At 49.6% G+C, this 25,247-nt stretch overlaps 1 protein-coding gene across 1 annotated transcript; it reads left to right on the top strand.

The window, feature by feature from the left end:
* The first annotated feature begins 12,188 nt into the window (after nt 1-12,188).
* Nucleotides 12,189-22,534, top strand: LOC104303577 (neuropeptide-like protein C4orf48 homolog). The gene is made up of 4 exons (XM_009904218.2): nt 12,189-12,324; nt 14,404-14,546; nt 16,600-16,688; nt 20,983-22,534. The coding sequence occupies exons 2-4, from the start codon at nt 14,423-14,425 to the stop codon at nt 21,052-21,054; spliced, it is 285 nt and encodes a 94-aa protein (XP_009902520.1). The 5' UTR covers nt 12,189-12,324; nt 14,404-14,422; the 3' UTR covers nt 21,055-22,534.
* The last annotated feature ends 2,713 nt before the right edge of the window (nt 22,535-25,247 follow it).

The raw sequence follows: 25,247 nt of genomic DNA, 5'->3' as shown, positions 1-25,247 counted from the left end.
CTTCAGCTTCTTGATCTTTGTATGATAGTGTCTGTGAAGCTGCTGAGTGCTGGGACTATCAGTACCTAAACCAGAGAATTCTTAGTGGTTTTCTCATATCTGTGGGCCTCTGGATACTCTCCCAAATGGAACTCCTCAGGGTACAGGGGTGCTCCTGTGGAGGGTGGTTCAGCAGGCGGTGTGGGGTGGCACCGTTAGCACGTCGGTCTGCAGGTCCTTGCTGAGACAGGGGACATTTTGCATAAGCACCCATGTGTGACAGCAGTGTGGTGTGGCATAAGGCCCCAGCTCAGGTCTGCTGCACAGCTTTGCTCATGCTTGAGTGACTGAGGCTACTCCAGGTGGGGGATGCACCACAGTGCAGCCTGCACAAGTTGCATGAGCAGTATCACAGTATCACCAAGGTTGGAAGAGACCTCAAAGATCATCAGGTCCAACCTGTCACCACAGACCTCATGACCAGACCATGGCACCAAGTGCCACATACAATCCCCTCTTGAACACCTCCAGGGATGGTGACTCCACCACCTCCCTGGGCAGCACATTCCAATAGCTAACAACTCTCTCTGGGAAGAACTTTCTCCTCACCTCCAGCCTAAACTTCCCCTGGCACAGCTTGAGACTGTGTCCTCTCTGTCCTCTGTGTCCTTCAAGGCGATTTCATGGCCAGGCACTCTTAGGGTATATTGTCCTAGTTTTCCACCCAAGGAACCCTCAGCTATAAGTACTCCCAGAGCCACATCTTGCAGACTGTCAAGGGCTTCAGGTCTCAAGGACCAATGTCTCACTGCCATAGGGCATTACAGGCCTATCAATGCTGCTTCAGTGGTGGCTGGAGAATTCCTGTCCCTTCTGCAGTAGAGGCAGATGTAATCCCCCTTTACATTACCTGTACGCCAAGGGCAAAGGCTGAGACCTCAGTGGCAGCACTGAGAAACAGAAGGTGAAGTGTTTGATGGACTTTTGTGCCCAGTCCTGGAGCACATTCAGGGAATCTGTATGTGCAGCAAATGTACAAATCCTCTGGCACATGGGAGCTGAGAGTAGCAGAACATTCAGGGACTTGAGCTCACAAGCTCCCAGAAGACTTCACCTAACTGAGGCTTCCAAAGGCTTGTCACTTGGCCCAAATGTGTGCAGTCACTCACAGGAGCAGTGAGAAGCACATCCCTGACACAGAGAGTTGAATTTTGAGACTCTGCATCAAACTAGAAGGTGCACAAACATTTTAACAGAACAACCTTGCTTTTCTTTTATTGAGATGGATGCTCTTCCATCTTTTCTCTTAGAGAATAAACTGGCAAACAAAACATCCCTCAGGCCCTCAGCAGTCAGCCAGCAGAGAAAACCTCGCTCCAGCAGCTAAGGTTAGCAGTTGTAACATGCTGATTAATGAACCTAATAATGCAAGTGCCAGGCTGCTTTTACTATGTGTGTCCATACCAAGAGCCAAACAGGAGGACTGCCACGCAGTAACTTATTTTTACAGCTGCTCATCCATGGGATCTTGTACCTTCTGTTTCTGCAGCAGTCTTCTTCAAATCAGTTTGGAATCATAGAATCCTAGAATCATCTAGTTCCAAACCCTCTGCCATGGGCAGGGAGATGCAAACCATTAGTTTTTAGTGATGCAAATCATTAATTTTAGGTGTGAACTCAACCCCGTATTATTGCTTGATAATTAATTAGCCCAAACAAGACTGAAGAAGCATGTACTGTGTGAGCTAAGCTCATAGGAACAGTTTAGAACATGGAGGGATGCACCACACACTGGATGGGCTTTCACAGATTCACAGGTTGCATTGGGTTGGAAGGGACCCTCAGAGGTCATCTTAGCATTTCACAGAATCACAGAATGGTAGGGGCTGCAAGGGACCTCGAAAGCTCATCCAGTCCAACCTCCCTGCCAGAGCCCTGTACCAGATCACACAGGAGCACATCCAGGCAGGTTTTGAATATCTCCAGGGAGGGAGACTCCACAACTGCCCTGGGCAGCCTGTTCCAGTGTTCCATCACCCTCACAGTGAAAACATTTTTCCTCCTGTTTCCATGGAACTTCCTATGACTCAGCTTCCACCCATTGCCCCTTGTCCTGTCATTGGGCATTGCCAATTCCAACCAGATCAGGCTGCCCAGGGCCAACACCAAGTCCAATCTTCAATGTCTCCAATGCCTCAACCCTGGGCAAGCTGTTCTTTGAGGTGGTTGTGTTACAGCAGACAAGCACAAATGTCTTTTCGTTGCCAGTGGAGAGGGCTGTGCAGACAATACCTGTTCTCGTTGCTGTAACCAAGAGGTGGCAGCATGCTGTCTGCTTTCCATCCATCCTAACGCTGAGCTCCTAAATAACCTTCCTGGCTGGGTTTGTCGGCATGCCAGCAAGCCCAGAACAATCATGCTGACTAAGGAATGCTGATGAGAACTTCTGTGATATCAACTGTTTATCACCTTGAAATAGAAACAGGAATAGATGAAGGACTGGTGATTTTATTCCATTGTTTCAATGACAGCCTGAATGACTTCTGGAAATGGGAAGAAGGGTTAAATTTCTTGTCAGTGGTGTCACTTCAGAGGGGACACCTAACTAGATGAAGGGATCTAAAGCATCCTCAGCAAGTTTGCAGATGACACCAAGTTGGGTGGGAGTGTTGACCCACTTGAGGATAGGAAGGCTCTGCAGGTGGACCTGGGCAGGCCTGTATGAGGTTCAATAAGGCCAAGTGCAGGGTCCTCCACTTGGGTCACAACAACCCTGTGAACGCTCCAGGCTTAGGAGAGAGTGGCTGGAAACTGCCCAGGTGAGAAAGACCAGCAGGGGAAGTGATTGTCCCTCTGTGCTCAGCACTGGTGAGGCCAAACCTTGACCTTGGGTTCAGTTTTGGGGCCCTCACTACAGGACAGACATTGAGGTGGTGGAGCAGGTCCAGAAAAGGGCAATGAAGCTGGCAAAGGGTCTGGAGAACAGGTCTGGTGAGGAGCAGCTGGGGGAACTGGGGTTGTTCAGTCTGGAGAAGAGAAGGCTGAGAGGAGACCTCTCTGAAAAGAGGCTGGAGTGAGGTGGGGGTTGTTTTTATTCTCCTAGTATCAAGTAATAGAATGAGAGGAGATGGCCTCAAGTTGCCCCAGGGGAGGTTTAGGTTGGATATTAGGAAACATTTCTTCACTGTAAAGGTTGTCAGGCCCTGGAACATGCTGCCCAGGGCAGTGGCTTTGAATCACCATCCTCTGGAGGTATTTAAAAGCCAGGTACAAGTGGTGCTGAGGGCCATGATTTAGCACCAGACTTGGTGGTGGTAGAGAAAGGCGTGGCTTGATTATCTCAAGGATCTTTTCCAACCAAAACAATTCAGTGAGTCTATGATTTTGTGGAGCTTAACACTTTTATTAACAGCAATGATTTGTCAAGAAGCCTGAGCCAACAACACCTGGCAGATGCTTCTGATCTGTCAGACTCTAACTCAGTTGTTACTGCTTCGGTACTTCCTACTTTGGTAAATAGACAAGAGGCCAGGATCAGCCAAGGTAGGGCAGATACTTTATGTAGTGCAAACACCAAGGTGAAAAGGACATGAATGCACCAGTTGAATTTTGCTGCTTGAGTGCAACAGTTCAGAGCCCTCTGGAAAGATGCCCAGAGACTCCCATTTCCCACTTTGGCTGGTAAAGAGAAATATTTCTGTTCAGAGCTTGAAAGATAAAGGACTGAGAGCACCTCAGTATGTTCTCTCCCTCCCTCAGTGTCTGTGCAGCTGGGAAATTGTCTTGACTAGTGAATCTCAGACCTTTTTACACCTGGAGTAGACATTCAGCAGAGGTTCTGTTCTGAAGGGGAATCTCTTTCCCTCTATCCCTCCCCTTCAAAGCATCTGCAGCTCACAGCTCCACTCCAAGCTGACACGTCTGCGTGTCAGATGGAAATGCCAACATAGTCAGCTGTGCCATGAGTACCACCCAAACATTTCCTTAGGGCTTGCTTTCTGCTACTGCAGCAAAGGTAGTTTTTAACATTTGTCGGGCCAGGTGAGGCTGGGGCACTAAGACAATGTTTTTTACCTTGATAATCATAAATTTGCTCTTGGTTCTGGGAACCAGGTAGACTCAAACAAGATTTAAATCATATAGCTCAAACCTGGCATTCACCATGTGCTGCTGCTTGTTTACAGAGCAGCTTTACTGCACACTGCTTCCCTCAGGATGCCATGATGCTGAATCTGAAGTATTCAGCCATGAAGAGAATAGAATAGAATTAACCAGGTTGGGAAAGACCTTTGAGATTATCGAGTCCAACCTATCATCCAACACCATCTAATCAACTAAACCATGGCACCAAGCACCCCATCCAGTCTCTTCCTAAACACCTGCAGGGACGGTGACTCCACCACCTCCCTGGCACATTCCAATGGCCAATCTCTCTTTCTGTGGACAATTTCTTCTTAACCTCCAGCCTCAACATCCCCTGGTGCAGCTTGAGACTATGTCCTCTTGTTCTGCTGCTGGTTGCCTGGGATGAGGAAGAAATTCTTCCCCAGGAGGGTGGTGAGGCACTGAAAGAGGTTGCAGATAGAAGGCAGGTTGGATGGGGCCTTGAGCAAGCTGGTCTAGTGTAAAGTGTCCCTGCTCGTGGCAGGGGTTTGGGACTAGATGGTCTTGAAGGTTCCTTCCAACCCAAACCATTCTGTGATTCTGTGATTATCTTTATTCTGGACTTACCATTTCTGTCCCTTTATGCCCTCTTCATTATCTCCAGTGACATTTGCAACTTAACACTGACTAGAAGATGGGAGAGCCAGAACTCACTGGTTCAGAAGCAGCCCACCCCACACTACCTGGTTTCTTCTGCACCTAGGTAAGAAGCGCTAGCAAAAAAACCAGAGCACAGCCTGCAGCAGCTTGAAATGGCTGATGTCAAGAGAGAAGGTGACTCATGGCATAATCAATCTTCAAAGCCCATTTTCACACAGAAGGTGACAGTTGAATTCTCAGTTAATTTCTGTGTTTGGAAAGAGGCAATTTTCAGATCCCTCTTGGAAGGAATTAATTTCCAGGCGCGGCGCTCTGCAGCGCGAGGATGGGGATCGCTCGGCTGAGTGTTTGCTCTTCAGGGCACTTCCACACTCAGAGCTAGGCCTGGCCCATAAAACTCCTGGTTTGGGTGGTTGCTGTTAGTTGATCACAGTATCACCAAGGTTGGAAGAGACCTCAAAGATCGAGTCCAACCTGTCACCACAGACCTCATGACTAAACCATGGCACCAAGTGCCACATCCAATCCCCTCTTGAACACCTCCAGGGACGGTGACTCCACCACCTCCCTGGGCAGCACATTCCAATGACGAATGACTCTCTCAGTGAAGAACTTTCTCCTCACCTCCAGCCTAAACTTCCCCTGGCACAGCTTGAGACTATGTCCTCTTGTTCTGGTGCTGGTTGCTAGAGAGAAGAGACCAACCCCCACCTGGCTACAGCCTCCCTTCAGGTAGTTGCAAACAGCAATAAGGTCTCCCCTGAGCCTCCTCTTTTCCAGGCTAAGCAACCCCAGCTCCCTCAGCCTCTCCTCACAGGGCTGTGCTCAAGGCCTCTCACCAGCCTTGTTGCCCTTCTCTGGACATGTTCAAGTGTCTCGATGTCCTTCCTAAACTGAGGGGCCCAGAACTGGACACAGGACTCAAGGTGTGGCCTAACCAATGCAGAGTACAGGGGCAGAATGACCTCCCTGCTCCTGCTGGCCACACTATTCCTAATGCAGGCCAGGATGCCATTGGCCTTCTTGGCCACCTGGGCACACTGCTGGCTCATGTTTAGGTGGCAGTCAATCAGCACCCCCAGGTCCCTCTCTGTTTGGGAGCTCTCCAGCCACTCTGACCCCAGCCTGTAGCTCTGCATGGGGTTGTTGTGGCCAAAGTGCAGCAGCCGGCACTTGGACTGGTTGAATGCCATCCTGTTGGGCTCTGCCCATCTGTCCAGTCAGTCGAGGCCCCTCTGCAGAGCCCTTCCACCCTGTAACTGACCAACATCTGCTCCTAACTTGGTGTCATCTGCAAACTTGCTGATGACTGACTCAACCCCCTCATCCAGATCATCAGTGAAGATGTTAAAGAGGATGGGGCCCAGCACTGACCCCTGGGGGACGCCACTGGTGACTGGCCACCAGCTGATGGCACGCAGCAGGCTTTTTGAGTGGTCTCATCACTCCTGCCTGGGCTTAATTACAGCCCTTGAACAAAGCCATCTGATACTTTCTCTAATAAATTAAGCAGTTGAGTGAGTAGCAACAGTCCAACTAATAAAATAATTGATAGTAAAGCAGGAAATATCTTTTCCTTTCTCAGAGTGCTTACATTTCAGCATATTCATATGCTTTTATTTCTTTCTTTTTCCACCAAGCCTAGAGCAGAAAAGCAGCTTTGCAGGTCTAAGTGCTAACAATGAGAGGCACTCCAGAGGCTCAGGATAAAGAGGGATGCACACTGCTGGTCTGCAAGTGCTTCATTTTGCTCTCCTCAAAAAGGAGGAGTGTATTCCTGCAGAAACCTGGCTGGAACCGCAATGCTTCCTAACTCCCAGAGGGATGCTGAAAGATTTGACCTCGGTTTAGCATCTCATCCAAAAAAACAGTAAGTAGTTCTGACAGTGCAGGTCTCCCTAAGAGCCATGTGGAGAAGTCAGACTTGGACACGAGCCCAGCCCTAGTGCTGCACTGAAACTCAAGACTGGAATGATTTCAGATGAGCCCTGCTCTGACAGATAGGGACTGCAGGAATTTCAGACACCAGCAAGGAAATTACTCCTGAAATTGTTGGTGAGGAGAGTGGAAGGTGGAAAAATGGCAATTGCTTGCTGCTACCAAGACAGGCAAGGCCTGTTCAGGGAACAAAGGAAAGCTTCACTTCTTAATCTGGGCACTCTGACACTTCCCAAGAGCTTTACATTAGAAGGAAAATAATAAGAGGCTTGCTCCATGAATAGCTCATATATCAGGGTGGGACAATGTGATCAGCTGCAGCTAGTTTGACATTATTATTATTCACCACATATGCCTGAAGACTTCAATCAACACTTCAGCCTTGTGGTGCTGTGCCAAGAAGTGCAAATACACCCCTGCCCTCAAGCCATCACAGCCTGGGATTATAAGGGCTGGCAAGTGGGATGACAAAGGGGGGGCTCAACAGAGGTGTAAGGCAGTGAGATACTGGTCTGAGGAGCACATTTCCATAGCAGCAGCAGTAGTCACAGCCAGCTTCCTCCCCAGGCTCTGCCAGGCAGCAGCGCTTGGCAGCATTCGTGGCAGAGGTAAAGCTTAAAAGAGGTTTTGATGGAAGACAAGCTGGTACCTTGTGGGGACATTTTTACCTTGATTTAGAGGGCAGGCTGTGAGGAAGCATAAAAGTGTCTGCAGGAGAAGTGACAGAATCTGTTCTCTTCAGTGAGGAAAGTTTTCTGCTGTGACAAGAGTATTAAATTTAAGAGCCAAGGAGAGAACAAGCAGTGAAGAGGCTTAGAGGTAAAGCCTTGAGCTTTTCTCCCAGCCCCCCAGAAATATTTATAGTATCAAAATGTGCTACCAAGATGAAAAACTGGGATTTCAGAAACAGGGCTTTGGTGCTTTGTAGCTGGTGGGGATCTTGGAAAGAAATAATCCATTGTGTTTGACTTCATTGTGAAAAGAAACCATAAATTCTCTCTGTTTACCTCAGCAATGCTCTCCCAGAGCAGCTGGGGAGTCAGCATGTCCCAGCTCTCACCCAAATGTCACTTCTCATGCTCAGCCTGAGGTGCCACATGGCCACCACTGCAACTTGGGGGCACATCAGTGAATTGCTGGGCTGTTGTGCTGGTTGCTGTGGAGTCCCACTTCTGCTCTGTGCTCCCAGTTTTGGGGTTCCTGGGCTTAACATCTGTACCACCCATGCTTTGTGCATGAAGGAAATAAGAGAAGGAAGAAAATGATTTGGTTTGTAATGTTCTGGTGGGGATGTGCTCCAATACCCTTGACAGTTGCTCCCACTCTGCAGTTCCATGAGCTGAGCATGGATTTTGTTTTCACTCTGTTCAGCTTAGGTTTAAAAAAGAGACCGTTTTGAAGCAGAAAGACAAAAATAACCAGTTTTAAAACTGTCCTAAAATGGAACCTTTACCTCCTTTGTGGGGTCTTCTCCTTAGTGGACTGTTATTTTTCCAGCTGAGAAAAGCTTTCCAGTGAAAAGAAAAGCTGGTGTTTACAGAGTGGGGATAAGGGAATCAAGAGGAAATGTGGTTAAAAATGCTAAAAAGGAAGTTGTTCCTTGCAGGAGAAGTTGATTGGACACAGGAAGCTAACAGTGGCTGGTATGAGATGCTTGGAGCAAAGAATTTGCCAGCTGAGAATGACTGGAGAGTTTTAAGTTGTATTTGATGGAGTCAAAAGACAATTGCATGGGTCTAGAGGAATGAATCAATGGTAACACCCAAGCTGCCAGGGCTGGCTGCTTGGTGTTACTGTTGTGACAGAGAAAGGAGAGGCTTTGGGAGAATAGGGTAAGATTTGCTAGGAATCCTCAAGAGCATGGCTTAATAAAAGTAATATATAGAAAGGGACCTGGGGGTACTGGTTGATAGTAGGCTGAACATGAGCCAGCAGTGTGCCCAGGTGGCCAAGAAGGCCAATGGCATCCTGGCCTGTATCAGGAACAGTGTGGCCAGCAGGAGCAGGGAGGTCATTGTGCCCTGTACCCAGTATTGGTTAGGCCACACCTTGAGTCCTGTGTCCAGTTCTGGGCCCCTCAGTTTAGGAAAGATGTTGAGAGGCTGAGGGAGCTGGGGTTGCTTAGCCTGGAGAAGAGGAGGCTCAGGGGAGACCTTCTTGCTGTCTACAACTACCTGAAGGGAGGTTGTAGCCAGGTGGGGGCTGGTCTCTTCTCCCAGGCAACCAGCACCAGAACAAGAGGACACAGTCTCAAGCTGTGCCAGGGGAGGTTTAGGCTGGCTGTTAGGAAGAAGTTCTTCCCAGAAAGAGAGATTGGCCATTGGAATGTGCTGCCCAGGGAGGTGGTGGAGTCACCAACAGTGGAGGTGTTTAGGAAGAGACTGGATGGGGTGCTTGGTGCCATGGTTTAGTTGATTAGATGGTGTTGGATGATAGGCTGGACTTGATGATCTCAAAGGTCTTTTCCAACCTGGTTTATTCTATTCTATCCTATAGAATATAGAATGTATACCCACAGCTACATGTGTGATACCTGTGAACATCTATGTTATGTTTCAGGAAGAGAAGCCAAGGTATCAGATCAGCTGGCTGAGAATGGTCATGAATAAAGCTTTGCATTTGTAGTTTGGGTATTGGCAGATGCTTAATGAGACCAATTCCTGTGTGGTTCTCTCTGCAAGAAATGCTAAATCTTTTTTGCCCAGAAGAACAGACTCTAAAAATTATTTTCCTCTTCGTTCTATTCCTGTGATGTTTAAGGGCAGCAGTTCTGTAATTAATCCTCTCTTGACTCTGCTCATGGATGCTGTAGCTCCATACAGCAGCTTAGTTAGAATCATGGAATCACAGAATGGTTTGGGTTGGAAGAGACCTTCAAAATCATTTAGTTCCAAGACCACTGCCATGGGCAGGGACACTTCCTACCAGACCAGCTTGCTCAAGGCCCCATCCAGCCTGCTAGGCTTGGAGCCTCCACAGCTGCCCTGGACAGCCTGTTCCGGTGCCTCACCACCCTCCTGGGGAAGAATTTCCTTCTAGTGTCTCATCTTAACTGGAGCTTCTTCCAATTTGAAGCCATCAACCCTTGCCCTGTCACTCTATGCCTTTGTGAAAAGTCCCTCTCTGTCTCTCCTGTAGTCCCCTGTGGCTTTGGTCTGCAGTGATGCTGTGTATAGGGTAAATGGATAAACAAAACCCTTGAGAGCACTGTCAATGATGTTTGGAGCTTAGTGGGGCACTTGAAGGATGCAGGCTGTAAAAGGGGGGTGAAGGTGAAATTTACTCTTGAGTTCAGACTCAAATTCCCACTTGAGTTCAAGTGTCTGTACTCCTGCAGCTTTTCCTGGCAGCCCTGAGGCTGGGATCACAGAAATAGCCAAGAAAGCAGGTGTAGGTGGGTGTGATCCCTGTACCTCAGAATCACTCAGATGGCAGGCTGTGGGCTGAGTTAAGTCCTGGCCTTCACCCTTGCAGGGCGTCCTGCGGCCCCTGGGCGCACCCCTTGCGGGCTGTCCTGCGGCCCCTGGGCGCATCCCTTGCAGGGCGTCCTGCGGCCCCTGGGCGCATCCCTTGCGGGCTGTCCTGCGGCCCCTGGGCGCATCCCTTGCGGGGTGTCCTGCGGCCCCTGGGCGCACCCCTTGCGGGCTGTCCTGCGGCCCCTGGGCGCATCCCTTGCGGGCTGTCCTGCGGCCCCTGAGCGCACCCCTTGCGGGCTGTCCTGCGGCCCCTGGGCGCACCCCTTGCAGGCTGTCCTGCGGCCCCTGGGCGCACCCCTTGCGGGCTGTCCTGCGGTCCCTGGGCGCATCCCTTGCGGGCTGTCCTGCGGCCCCTGAGCGCACCCCTTGCGGGCTGTCCTGCGGTCCCTGGGCGCATCCCTTGCGGGCTGTCCTGCGGCCCCTGGGCGCATCCCTTGCAGGCTGTCCTGCGGCCCCTGGGCGCACCCCTTGCGGGCTGTCCTGCGGCCCCTGAGCGCATCCCTTGCGGGCTGTCCTGCGGCCCCTGGGCGCATCCCTTGCGGGCTGTCCTGCGGCCCCTGGGCGCACCCCTTGCGGGCTGTCCTGCGGCCCCTGGGCGCATCCCTTGCGGGGGCGTCCTGCGGCCCCTGGGCGCATCCCTTGCGGGCTGTCCTGCGGCCCCTGGGCGCATCCCTTGCAGGGCGTCCTGCGGCCCCTGGGCGCATCCCTTGCAGGGCGTCCTGCGGCCCCTGGGCGCATCCCTTGCGGGCTGTCCTGCGGCCCCTGGGCGCACCCCTTGCAGGGCGTCCTGCGGCCCCTGGGCGCATCCCTTGCGGGGGCGTCCTGCGGCCCCTGAGCGCACCCCTTGCAGGGCGTCCTGCGGCCCCTGAGCGCACCCCTTGCAGGCTGTCCTGCGGCCCCTGAGCGCACCCCTTGCGGGGGCGTCCTGCGGCCCCTGGGCGCACCCCTTGCGGGGTGTCCTGCGGCCCCTGGGCGCACCCCTTGCGGGGCGTCCTGCGGCCCCTGGGCGCACCCCTTGCGGGCTGTCCTGCGGCCCCTGGGCGCACCCCTTGCGGGCTGTCCTGCGGCCCCTGGGCGCATCCCTTGCGGGGCGTCCTGCGGCCCCTGGGCGCATCCCTTGCAGGGCGTCCTGCGGCCCCTGGGCGCATCCCTTGCGGGCTGTCCTGCGGCCCCTGGGCGCACCCCTTGCAGGGCGTCCTGCGGCCCCTGAGCGCACCCCTTGCGGGGGCGTCCTGCGGCCCCTGGGCGCACCCCTTGCGGGGCGTCCTGCGGCCCCTGGGCGCACCCCTTGCGGGGGCGTCCTGCGGCCCCTGGGCGCACCCCTTGCGGGGGCGTCCTGCGGCCCCTGGGCGCACCCCTTGCGGGGCGTCCTGCGGCCCCTGGGCGCACCCCTTGCGGGCTGTCCTGCGGCCCCTGGGCGCATCCCTTGCAGGGCGTCCTGCGGCCCCTGGCGCACCCCTTGCGGGCTGTCCTGCGGCCCCTGAGCGCACCCCTTGCGGGCTGTCCTGCGGCCCCTGGGCGCATCCCTTGCGGGCTGTCCTGCGGCCCCTGGGCGCATCCCTTGCGGGCTGTCCTGCGGCCCCTGGGCGCACCCCTTGCGGGCTGTCCTGCGGTCCCTGGGCGCATCCCTTGCAGGCTGTCCTGCGGCCCCTGGGCGCATCCCTTGCGGGCTGTCCTGCGGCCCCTGGGCGCATCCCTTGCGGGCTGTCCTGCGGCCCCTGGGCGCATCCCTTGCGGGCTGTCCTGCGGCCCCTGAGTGCATCCCTTGCGGGGGCATCCTGCGGTCCCTGGGCGCACCCCTTGCAGGCTGTCCTGCACCACATCCAGCTTCAGGAAAACCTTTCAGCAGACTTCAAGGGAGATGAATCAAAGGGCCCAGCTTTAGAAGGCTTGCCTGGAGCAGGTAGGTTGCTGCTGGCAGTCCCATTTCAAAGCAGAGAGATCCTTCCCCAGCCCTGGAAGAGGCAGCTTGTTCCTCTTTAAATCTGTGCTGCGTGCTGCAGTGCTCTGCATTGTTGCCATGGCAGAAATCTCCCCATAGTAATAACCTCTTTCAGAGAAGGTTAAAAAGAGACAGTGCACATGCTCAGAAATGCTGCACTTGTTCTGGGAGCAGTTTGCAGCGGCCATTTCAAAGAGACCATCACAAAGACCAGGCAGAGATCAGGTACTGGCATTTTTTTCCTTTGTTAGAGGGGGTGACTTTTCTCTTTCACAGAAGTCGACGCACTGCGCTGTCTGTTCCCAAGTGCACTGCAGGGAGAGACCATCCTGGCATTCTTCACAGGGACTGGGGACAGTAGTTAGATGAGGTCTGAGGTGGGAGCAGTTGCTGTGTACAGGGGCTCACATCCAGGGCTGAGCTGTTGCTGGGGTGGGTGTTGTGTAAGGTGCCCTGAAAAAGTTTAACAGCAAATCTGCTTTGTTTGGTTGAGCCTTTGCAGCACTCAGAGTCAGCTGTGAGAAGAGCCCCTGCTCTGCTGACCAGGAGGCTCCTGCCCTAGGTGCTTTTGAAGGAGCCTGGTGTTATCCTCACTTACTGTTACTTGGAGACACTGTGCTGCATCCTGTTGCAAAGCTGGGTGTCTGATGGCACTTGCTTTGATTGCAGATCACCATGAAGTACAACAGAAAAGCCAAGCTGCTTGGGCTGATTGTAATCTATTTTAAGGATTGTGGAAGTCAGCAAAAGGATCACATCAGATCACTTGTAAATGGTAGGAGGAATAGGAAACACCATTCTGAGGTTATAGGAATTACATGACCAGGGCTTTTTTTGTTTTGATGTGGGCCCAAATATAGCTGTGACTCTACATATGTGTGTGTCTATTGCTTCTGAACCCTCCCTATTCCTCTGCTGAGGTTGAGGTGCAGATTAAGGGGCTGGGTGTGATGCTGCTCCTTCCCTGGATGCTGCAAGTGCTTGTGCAGAATCTGCAGCCTCAGATTAGCTGTGTCTGAAATGATGGGTTGCAGATAGTGAAGATCAAGCTTGTTCTCTTCTGTGTTTGTGGCAAGATGGGGAAAACCTTTTTTTTCCTTCCTCCTTCTCTTGCCCTTCAAACACAAGCTGTGCTGGGCATTGCTGTACTCCTGCATTCAGTACATAGAATAGCTTAGATCAGAAGGGACCTTAGAGATCATCTACCTCATGCAGATTTGATGCTCTTATGCAACATCCTTTGCTTAGTGTGCACCAACTTAAAAGTCAGGAAGAGACAGATTGTTATCCTGTGTTCCCAGCTTTAACTAAAGAGAGATTTTTGTATGCATTTTACTGTGCTGCTGCAACTTAACCTTATTGGATTCTTTCTCTCTTCCATGGGAATGTCCAGGGCAGAAGGTAAACTTGGCTGAACCAAGGGCCACACTAGCAGTTTGCCAGCCAGCTTGAGGCTTGGATTGAAATCTCTAACAGACAGTTGCAGCTTGAGCCAGTCCAAGTTCCCTGTGATCTGAACAGTTTACCTGTGGGATCAAGAAAACACTTCATCTGCGACCTGTGTACTTACCCAAACACTACCTCTGTGTGAAGGGGAGTAGTTGCTGCACCAGGCTGTACCCACCTTCATGGTGTGGCCTGGCTTGATGCTCAAGAACAAATGGATGGCTGGTTTGAAGCCCAGATTACAAGGGGAAACAAGGTCTAAGAGTTTTGTTTCACCACAAGAAGTTCTAGCTATGAATTTTTGGAGGTTTAACAGCCTCCAGCTATTTCATGAGGGAGTAAGGGCTGATGACCAGTGTAGTGTGTGGTTACCTTTAGTTATAATACTTGCAAAAAGATGGTGCATCACTAAAGAAAGCCAGAGGGTAAAAGCCTCATTTCCAGGCTCTGGTCTGATTTGGCCAGCTTTGTAACCCCTGCAGTTCTGACCTCAAAGTCTAGCAGTGGAGCAGCTGCCCAGATTCATGGACTAGTCTGGGGCTGAGTAGTTAGAAAAAAGACTGGAGACACAGAGCAGGCAAAGTTGCTGGCATCCTGGTGTGGAAGTGAAACCAAAAACTGTCTAGGGACTGCCAGTCTTCTCCTTCATGACTAAGGGCATTCTCTCCCAGCTGGGGTTTATGTGCACTGCTGCAAAAGTACAGAGAACTTTTGTCCATGCTCTACATCTTCTGATACGTTTTCCTCTCTCAAGGGAAGACTGCCAGTGCTTCCATCAGCAGGAACATGAAGTTCTGTGTAACACAGCCCTTGTATCTGTGAAGTTCCTCACTCACTTGTTTGTCTCTTGATAAACAGAGAAGCACCCAATCCCAAGATGCTGGCACCCTGCCTGCTGAGAAGAGTGGTCCTCACAGTTCCTTTAGTCCTTCTGGTTGCACTGCTTCTCGTGGAGCCTCTTAGGTCTGACCAAGAAGCAGGAACAGCCATACCAGCTGAAAGTATGTACCACCCCCCTCTCCCACTCAGATGAAAGTATCTACCACCCCCCTGTCATCTCCTACAGCTTCTGCTGTTCTTCCAGTATTGCAGGAGTTCCTATGTCCAAATAACTCTTAACTATTTTAGACACATCATGCTCATGTTGTTCTAACCCCTCAATTTCATAACATATCAGTGCTGTTTTTCTCCTGCATCCAAGGCTTTCCACTCTCTTACCCTTGTTTTCTACCTGTTGAAATCTGCCACTGCTCTGCACCTGTTCCTTTTGTCCAGCCCTTTCATTGTGTTAGTCCTTTCTGTGCCAGGATTCTCCCTGTTTGCCTCTCAGAGACATTGAGATTTGCCTTGTTTCAACTGCTGTTGACTGTTGATGTCATCTTTCATTCTTGGTAATAACCACAGGATTAAAATCAGTAGTTTTCACTAAAAATATTCACAGTGAAGATGCCACTTTGTCAACACCTAGCCTTGCAGCCTCCAGCCACCTAATTCTCCTCTGCTGGTCTGTGTTGAGTGTTGTATGTCATGAACATAAGGACAGGGCCTTGCACCAAGCTGTCAGTGTGGAGAATGCTGTCCTCTCCTTTTGGCTGGTGTGAATGTGACAACACTAAGGTTGGGTGGTGGTACAACAATGAGAGAGGAGGCCTTTAATTCTGCTCAGGGTTTATTTTTTAATCTCTTTGTTTTTCTTAGCCAGTTGAAGAATTTGACAGGCTCCTCTTCTCCAGCAGGCAGGATTCCTGCCTGCTGGTTAGCACATAGATGATGAGCTGGGAGTAATATCAAGTAGTTGCAAAATAGGCTGACAGCCACTGCAGGGTTTTCCAGCACCACTCAAGCTTTCATCCTTTCTTCCTTACCAGACCCCAAAGAGCAACCTAACGCTGTGCTTAGAAGTTCTCACTTGCCAAATATGAAGTTGTCAGGGAGGCAGAAGGCACCAAGGAGCAAATAAGAGCAAGTGCAGAGCCTGCTGATTTGAAGGCATTCTGTCATGTCTGTATTTGTTCTGTCACACTGCTACTATCATCCAGGGCACAGCTTTCTGTTAGGTGATGATCACGGCAGAGCAAGCCTTGTGACCTTCAGTCTGGGTACCTAGATAGAGAGTACTGGCTTCAACACTGCAATTAGTCCAGCATGCAGCAGCTCTGCTTATCAGCAGTGCCTCCTAATGACAAGGCATCATGTTTATCTGCTGCTTACTTCACTAGCTTTGGACAAAGCTGTCTCAGCCAAATGCAGAGGGTAAGTGATCTGTCTGTGATATTGTGCTCAATTTCATTCCCTTAGCTTTCTATTTAGAGCTCAAGTGTGTGAGATTAGGAGACAAGATTTTGCAGGGAACAGGTTCATGGATTCCTAGGGAATTTTTGGCAACCTGAATCACAGAATGTTAGGGGTCTCTCTAAAACACAAATAATCTGTCAGCACATTCAGAATTATTAAGAATCATTTTGGAAGTATCTGTTTCATAGAACGTTAGGGGTTGGAACAGACCTCTAGAGATAATCCAGTCCAAAGCCCCCTGCCAGAGCAGTATCACCCAGAGCATGTCACACAGGAACACATCCAGGTGGGTTTTGAATGTCTCCAGAGATGGAGACTCTGCACCCTCTCTGGGCAGCCTGTTCCTGTTCTCCATCACTGAAGATCAAGTTGGAAATGCTTCACCAGGGTTGGTGGAGCAATATGAAAGCCTTCAATTATGGGTTTAGTGTTTCCACACTGTGAGCTGTGACAAGAACAAGGGGAACAGCAATAAAGGAGAAAGAAGGTTTTTAATGCAGATTTGTTGAAGTCATTCTTAAGCCATTGAGAGACTGAGTCTCTGTGGTTGCTGTGGTCCATCATGTTGGTTGATGCTGCAGCCATCATGATAGACCATTTACAATAACCTGGGCTGTTGAAGAGTCCCTGCATCAGTGCTCACTCTGAGGACTATTTTCAGTAGCTCTTCCTCATACTCACTGTTTATTCCTTTGACTTACTACCTGATGAAATACTGTCATGACTGTTTCCTAAAGGTTCTACCAAACCCTCTCCTAGGTCGCCCCTGTGTTGACTGCCATGCATTTGAGTTTATGCAGAGGGCTCTGCAGGACTTAAAGAAGACAGCCTACAACCTAGACACACGGGTGAGGAATCATTCCTTTTCTCTTTGCTTGTTGTTAATATGGAAAACAAAATGCTGTGCATAAAATTACAGCATCACAGGATGGAAGGTGTTGGAAGGGACCTCTGAAGATCACTGAGTCCAACCCCCCCATGCCAGAACAGGATCACCTGGGGCAGGTCACACAGGAACATGTCCAGATGGGTCTTGAAAGTCTTCAGAGATGGAGACTCTACTATCTTTCTGGGCAAGCTGCTCCAGGGCTCTGACACCCTGAAAGTAAAGAAGTATTTCTTCATGTTTAGACGGAACTTTCTGTGTTCAAGTTTATGCTCATTACCTATTGTCCTGTCACTGGGGACCACTGAGAAGAGTCTGTCCCCATCTTCCTGACACCTACCCCTCAGATATTTGCAAGCATTAATGAGATCCCCCTCTCAGCCTCCTCCTCTCCAGGCTAAACAGCCCCAGCTCTCAACCTTTTCCCACTTGAGAGATATTCCAGTCTCCTCAGTATGTTTGTAGCCCTGTACTGGACTCTCTCTAGTAGATCTTTGTCCTTCCTGAGCTGGGGTGCCCAGACCTGGATCCAGTACACAAGTAAATAAGATGAATAGGTTTTGCAGGAGCCAGTTAACTGTGCTGTCCTCCAAGGTGAGGTTGGCTAATTACATTCCATCTCTTCATGCAATCATCTGTGGATGTTGGGGTATCAGGGCCACTAGAAAGGTTAGGTAATGTTGGACTGAAAGTCCTCAGCCCTCTGTCCTTCTCCTGCCCAGTTCCAGCCATTAGCACTGCTGCTCATTCCAAATGCTGAGTACACACCTTTGGTTTTGTGTTAGGGAGAGGACGGGGAGAGCATCATTTATATTTATTACCTAAAAAGAGACAGCCAGTTCAAACAAAAAAGCCTGCTAAATTAAAACCCTCCCTGCACATGCTTCTGCCCCTGGGGGGGAGGCTAAGGGAGGAGAAGTCACCTCATAAGGATTTTTTACATTGCTCTGATTCTATAAGGATGAAAAATACCACAAAGTAGAGCAGCACAGGGAGCAAAACTTCCCTGGCTTGCAGTCAGTGTAGAGAGTTTGCCAAGGTTTGTATCTTCCTTCTGTGAGGGAAGTTGACTCTGTCTCTTGCTACTGCAACTTGCAATCTGTGCCTAGCTGTATCCCAGCTACTGTCAGATAGTGGTGTCTGAGGGGTGGCATTTTCCCCACCTCCTGGGTGTCCTTTAGCTGAAGGGCTCTGTCTACAGTCCTGCACAGATCTGGCAACAGAAGGCACTCCGACTTCCTTTGCTTTTCTAACCTACGGTCAAGGTTGTTCACAGTTCAAAGCCTGTGATCTGACTTCTTAGAGAAATGGTTTGAGGTAGCTCCAAGCAAGGCCTGTGAGCACCTTCCATACGGGGTCAGGCTGAGAGAACTGGGGCTGTTCAACCTGGAGAAAAGAAGGCTCCAGGGAGACCTTAGAACAGTCTTCCAGTACCTGAAGAGGGCTGCAGGAGGGATTTTTCACAAGGGCTTGTAGTGATGGGATGAGGGGCAATGGATTGAAGCTGGAAGAGAGCAGATTTAGATTGGAGCTTAGGAAGAAATTCTTTCCTGTGAGGGTGGGGAGACACTGGAACAGGTTGCCCAGGGAGGTCATGGATGCCCCCTCCCTGGAGGTGTTTAAGGCCAGGTTGGATGAGGTCTTGAGCAAGCTGCTCTAGCAGGAGGTGTCCCTGCCTATGGTGGGGGGTTGGAAGTGGATAATCTTGAAGGTCCCTTCCAACCCAAACCATTCTAGTATTCTGTGATGTTTAGGGGAAAATAGAGGTGCAGGAATGAAGATGCTTTGCATTGTGACATATTGCAGCAAACAAACAAACATTCCAGCAGAGCCAGCTTGGTGGGTAGCACATTTACAGTTAAACAAAATCTGTTCAATAATTACAGGTCAAATGACTTCTTCATGAAGAAATCTCCATAATGAATACATCTGCTGAGCACTGTGTTGCAGCCCAGACAAGATGTGCAGATGGTGCTGTGAAGTGGTTCTAGCACAGCTTGTCCTGCTTTTACAAATCTTTGAACTTTGCACCAGGATTTCTAAATCTTGAGTCAGAAATATCTCAGCCACTAAAATCTTCTCTTGTTGCCTGGCTGTGGCAGTGGCCTTTATGATAGCAGCTACAGCTGGCACACCAAGAGGAGATTTATCAAATACAGCTATTCAAAGCAGGATCCCCATTGAAAGCCCAACACAGCTAAGAATTCTGCCTACATATTCCAAAGACTTCTACAGAGTTTCAATTCTTTGTTTTATTCTTCAGCTGTGGCCCAGCTGGATGTAAAGTGTGACTCTTAAGACAATTACTTGCAGCCACAGACATATTTTACACTTGACTGTTTCAGTCTGTTTTGCTGCTTAGTGGGACAAATGTTTCAGCCCCTGAAAATACAATTCCCTTTGTTAATATTCCCACTGGAGACACTAATTTCCTTGAAAAACTCTCTTTTGTTTGCAGGCAAGATTTTGAGGGGATGACTAAGCACTCCTAAAGTGTCTTGGAGGGGGAGGGATTCCCCAAAGCTTAGAGAGGAAATTGCCATTTAATTCCTCCTGCAGATCTTAGCCTGCACTTCTGTAGAGGGGAAAACACAAGGGGTTTGTTGCACAGGTCAAGAGTTTTCACACTTCATTTGGCCCTGTGTTGATCTACCTGGTGTCTCACAAAGCAAACTGACTCTAGCATGGGGCACATACCCTTGATGGGGGCCATAAGACTGTGTCTGGTTTGGGTTAGAAGGGATCTTAAAGATCATCAAGGTCCAAACCTCTGGCATGGGCAGGAACACCTCCTCCTAGACCAGGTTGCTCTAAGCCCCATCCAATTTGGCCATTTTGTTCCTTATTGCTTTCTGAACTGCCAGTGGTTGTTAGGGATGTTAAAGCACATTAAGCTGGATACACCTATGAAGGTACCAACAGAGGCTTGAGAGTGTTATTAAAGATCTATAAGATGGTAAACAGCCCTGGGGCTTAGCTCCAAAGCTGTTGGCACTCTGTCAACCTCCCTTATTCAGCCCATTACAAAAGTCAAGGAGATGGTTAGAGGTTGGTGACTGAGTGTCCTTTAGGTGATTAGCAAAGTCTGATCAGATCTTTCCAGTCTTGCAGTGTGCCTGAAACAATCAGAAGTGACACCTGATTTAATACAGAACCACAGGGCTGTGCCTAGTGATTTATCATCTGGGAGAAAACATCCTGACCAGCTGAGCTTTTCCTCTCCTGGGAAAGCAGGTGGTGAGCAGGATGCTTCAGCCCAGCTCTGCTCTATGTGCTTTTAGCTGCTGTGGGTCAGTGGATAGCACAGCTTTTAAAGCACAGCTTTAAACACGTGGCAATCCCACCTCATACAAAAAGCCACGAGGCAGGCGGATGAAGGATGGATTTCACTGGTGCTGAGAGCTGCTAACCTTCATGATTCATAGGATGGTTTGGGTAGGAAGGGACCTTCAAGATCATCCACTTCCAACCCTCCTGCCATGGGCAGGGACATCTTCCACTAGCCCAGGCTGCTCAAGGCCTTATCCGCCACCTCCAGGGAGGGGGCATCCACAACCTCCCTGGGCAACCTGCTCCAGTGTCTCACCACCCTCAGTGGAAAGAGTGTCTTCCTAATCTCCAGTCTAAATCTCTCCTTTTCCAGCTTCAATTCATTCCCTCTTGTCATGTACAAACCCTTGTAAAAAGGCCCTTCCCAGCTCTCCTGTAGCCTCATTCAGGTACTGGAAGGCTTCTTTAAAGTCTCCCTGGAGCCTTCTCTTCTCCATGCTGAACAACCCCAACTCTCTCAGCCTGTCCCCACAGGCAAAGTTCTCCATCCCACTGATCATTTTTGTGGCCTCCTCTGGACCCACTCCAGCAGGAGCCCTTTTTGAGTGTAGCTGGTTACTCTGGTGGGGATTCATTTAGTGGGGGGACTTCACACAGCTAGTGTGTCCCATGGCAATAAGAAGTCCTCTCTTGGATCAGACTGGTTTCCAAATACAGCTGCAGCTCACAGTAGACAATGGAGATCTGATATTGGTGTCAAACAGCCCTGTCCTCTATCATACATCTGTTGAGGATGATCTCCTTATGTTGATGAACCTCACTTCAACTGCTTCAACCTTGCTTTTACCACTTTGGTGAAAGTCCCCAAGTACAACCAATTTCAAACCTTAGGACAAAAGTACAATGGAATTTTCTTTGGCACCTAATCAGCTTTACAGTGCTGACCCTTACCTCTTGCTGCTGCTTTTGCTCTCCCCCTCTTGCAGACAGAGACTCTGCTTCTTCAAGTGGAAAAGAGAAACCTTTGCGACTGTGTCACTGCAAATCTGCTGAACTGAATCCTGCAGGCCACCTGAGGAGCATCACTGCTGAGTGGTTTTTCAAGTGCAGCTGTATAAAACACAGCCTTAATGGAGTTCATGTGGCAAGCATGTATGCCCTGATGCCCTGAGGGAACTGGGGGGGGCTGTGTCTTCTGTATTTGTCTGTTGTGCTTTGGTGGTTTTTTTTAAGAGTACCCTCTTTTCACACCCAGTGGGTTGCCAGGAAGAGCTCAGGTCAGTGAAGCTGTCACTTGTGGGGGAAACATTTGCCTGCTTTAATTTGATATCAGAGCCAGGTGGAACCCCCAAGGTAAATGTAGCCAGCGGTGCTCTGGAGATACCTGCAGCTGGGTTTTGTCTCTAATGTGAACATCTCTCTGTAGCAACTCACCCAGTTACACTGAGACAGGGAACTGTGCTCTCTGTAGACTTTGCCTGTCTATTAAAGATGATGGAAGTCCTTTCCTGTCTGTTGTCTGCACTCTGACCACCTTCAACCACACTGCAGTTCTCCCAGCTCTAAAGAGGTGCATCAGGAGTTGGGTGGTGCTGACATTTAATGTCAAATCCAGACCAGCTTTTGAGCAAACCAGAGTTCATTTAGGCAAATGATACTGGCAACATCTGCCCTTTGGTGTGGCTTCTGCACTGAGCCTGGTGAAATACAGCAGTTTCCTTCCCATAAATCCCAGCAGACTTTAGGTTGCAGTGAGGTTGGGGGTCAGTCTGTTCTCCCTACTCAAACTTCTCAGCCTAAATCAGACCTGGGAGGGGAGAGAGTATGTTAGAAAAAAGCAGTAGAAAATAAGGGGTTGGTCTCTTCTCCCTGGTATCAGGTGATAAAAGGGGAGGAAATGGCCTGAAGTTGTGCCAGGGGAGGGTCAGGTTGGAAATAAGTTAAAATGTCTTTGCTGCAAGAGTGGTCAGGCATTGGAACAGGCTGCCCAGGAAGGTGGTAGAGTCACCATCCCTGGAGGTGTTCAAGAAACCTGTGGGCATGACACTTGGGGACATAGTTTAGTGCCCAGGGTGGTGTTGGGTTGATGGTTGGACTCAGTGACCTTAGAGGGCTTTTCCAACCCAAACAGTTCTATGATTGTATGGTACCAGGTTTAGTGAGGTTCTAACTATTCAGCTCTTGATCACAACTTAAAAAGATGACCATGGTTTCACTCTGAAACTTTTCAGTTTCATACAGGGGGCTCTGTTGGGACAGCAGCAGTGTCTGAAAGCTTCAGAGTCTGACCAAGGTTTAGCTTGTGGTTGGATTCTTGAAAGCTTTCCCAGGAAGCTCTCAGTTGAGAACCTTGTCAGCCAGTGACAACAACAAATTTGTCTTTTGGTGAAGGAAACTTTTCTTCTCACCAAACCTCTGACTCAGTGTTTAAAGAAGACACTGAGCCATCAAGCAAAGGGCAACCATCATCTCATGAGGGACAAGATAAGTATAGGGTGCTTTGATTTTCAGTCCATTTCAGGGCCTGAGGTGGCTGCCAGAAAGTCAATATAATTTATCCTGATTATGGGCTGAAACATCTACAGTCCCTCAGCTTCTCACCTCTCAATTCATCTGCAAGGCTGTGAAATAATTATTCCAAGTGGGATTATTTAGATTTAGAGAGGATATTAGGAAGAAATTCTTTACAGTGAGGGTGATGAGACTCTGGAATAGGTTGCCCAGGGAAGCTGTTGATGCCCCTTCCCTGGAAGCATTCAAGGCCAGGCTGGATGAGGCCTTGAGCAACCTGGGCTAGTGGAGGTGTCCTTGCCCATGGCATGGGGTTGGAAGTAGATGATCTTGAAGGTCCCTTCCAGCCCAAACCATTCTAGGATTCTATGATTCAGAAGCTGTGAGCCCTGGCAGCTGCCCTACACCCAAATGTCCTTGACCCATCCCAAACCAAGAATATTCTCTGGCTGTAATGCTTGTTTAGTGCAGAAAAGCATTGCCTTTGCCCTGATAGCTGGGAAAGGAGGAACAGTCTGAGCTTCAGATGCTGCACAAGGGCAATGCATTTCTCCCAGGGGTGTCTGTGTTTATGCTGGAATTACAACAGAGAGCTGGGAAGGGACTGCTTGGGAAGCAGAATGAGTATTGTGATCAGGCAGTCATGAAAACCAGGAAGGGAAAGGTATCCCTAAGAAATCACCCTGGTCTTCATGAAGGGCTATCTATCCCCATGCTATTCCCAAATCATGTCTAATTTATGCCTACAGCCTTAAGTGTACAGTCTTAGAATCCTTTTGATTGGAAAAGACCTTTAAGTCCAACTATTCTCTAACCCTACCAAAGCTGGTGCTAAACCATGGCCCTCAGCACCACATCTCTGCCTCCCTGAAACACCTCCAGGGATGGTGATACAGTCACCTCCCTGGGCAGCCTGTTCCAGTCTTTGGGAACCCTTTCAGAGAAGCAGTTGCTTCTGATACCCAACCTAAACCTGTCCTGGTGCAACTTGAGGCCATTTCCTCTCCTATTATCAGGAGCTTTGGTGGCACCTCCCTGATGCAATTTAAATCTCTGGTTATTTCTGCTGCTGTTGATGCCTCAGCCAGTTCCTACTATTGCAGTGACCAAACCAGATGCAGTCCTACAGCTCAGACCTTCTGCTGAAGGCACTCTAAGGTCTTGCACTGTTTAAATCCCAGGATGATTGCATTTCTTTTGGCAAGGAGAGAACACTGGGGACTGATTTCTGCTCGTGACTCCCTAGCTCCACCCTAGAAGTGCCACTTGCTGTTCCTTGTTCTAAATACAAGCTGTTGATTATTCCTGATGAAGTGGAGCACTTTGTTCTTATCCTAACATTTCATTCTGGGTTTAGACCCTTTTTTTCTGTTTTTTTTTCCCAACCTGTGTGATTTAGAATTCTAGTCCTCTTCCCTGGCATCACTCACAATCTCCAGGCTGATCTTCATCTTAATCACAGAATGGTAGGGGTTGGAAAGGACCTCTGCAGATCATCCAGTCCAACCCCCCTGCCAAGGCAGGTTCACCTAGAGAAGGTCACACAGGAACACATCCAGACAGGTTTGGAATGTCTCCAGAGATGGAGACTCCACCAGCTCTCTGGGCAGCCTGCTCCAGTAGCCTTAGACTAAATAAATTCCTCTTCATGTTTAGATGGAAGTTCTGATGTTCAAGTTTGTGTCTGTCACCCCTTGGAACAACCAAGGAATCACTCTTCTGTCTATTCATTATCCAGCTGACCTATGAAATGTGGAAGAACCCATGAACTGAGTAAGTCTCTGCAGACCTGGTGTGATACATCTTTGCATGGTGACAGTGACCCATTGCTAACTCTCAGCAGTGTTGCTGGCCTCAGAGCAGTTTCCTTAGTTTGCTTCTGACACAGCATCAGAAATCTTCCTGGAATTGATTACATTTGACTTTCCCTACTTGCAAGGCCTATTACCTTGTCACAGAAGGAAACTAAACTGGTCTGACTTGACTCTTGACAAACACCTCTTATTTGCAACTCCAGGTCTTGTTTTCCCAATGCTCACAAACTGCTGGGTGGGGTCATTGCTTCCAAAGCTTCTCAGAGATTGACATTAAAATGGTTTGTGTGGCATTTTCCAGTTTATCTTCCTCCTTTAAAGACAGTCACTGCATTTACCCCTTCCATGGCTCCCCTGAGCTCTCCCAGTAGTTGCTGAGATGATTTCCCCCCTCTACTCTGCTCTCATGAGACCCCACCTGGAGTCCTGTGTCCACCAGCACAAGGAGGACACCTTATCAGAGGTTGCTGCCTTTGTAATCTCCTTTCTGTCCTCTTCTTGAAGGTTGTGTGTGAGAAGTATGACATAGCTGGAGGACCATAATGAGGGTGAGCACAAGAAACATATGCCAGGAGGAATGGAAGTGCAAGGTTTGGATTCTGTGCCAGAATTTCCATTTGGTGTTATTTAAAACTGCAGATCAGGGCTAGACAGTGTGACCAGCCCCAGAGGAGTGTACACTCAGTTGTTGGTCCATATATCCCAACTATTATGGAGCTGCTCCTTTAACAGGCATCTGAGGCCTGCAAAGAGACAAACAATGTGAACTTGGGACATCTTAATCAATGTTAACTTGGGGCAACAAAGCTGGGGAGGGGTTTGGAGCGCAAGCCCTATGAGGAGAGGCTGAGGGAGCTGGGGTTGCTTAGCCTGGAGAAGAGGAGGCTCAGGGGAGACCTTCTTGCTGTCTACAGCAATTGTTGCTG

Source organism: Dryobates pubescens, chromosome 23 (genome assembly GCF_014839835.1).
Source record: "Dryobates pubescens isolate bDryPub1 chromosome 23, bDryPub1.pri, whole genome shotgun sequence".
NCBI classification, from domain to species: domain Eukaryota; kingdom Metazoa; phylum Chordata; class Aves; order Piciformes; family Picidae; genus Dryobates; species Dryobates pubescens.
The sequence above is the reverse complement of the archived record's forward strand: the minus strand, read 5'-3'. Positions and strand labels throughout refer to the sequence as shown.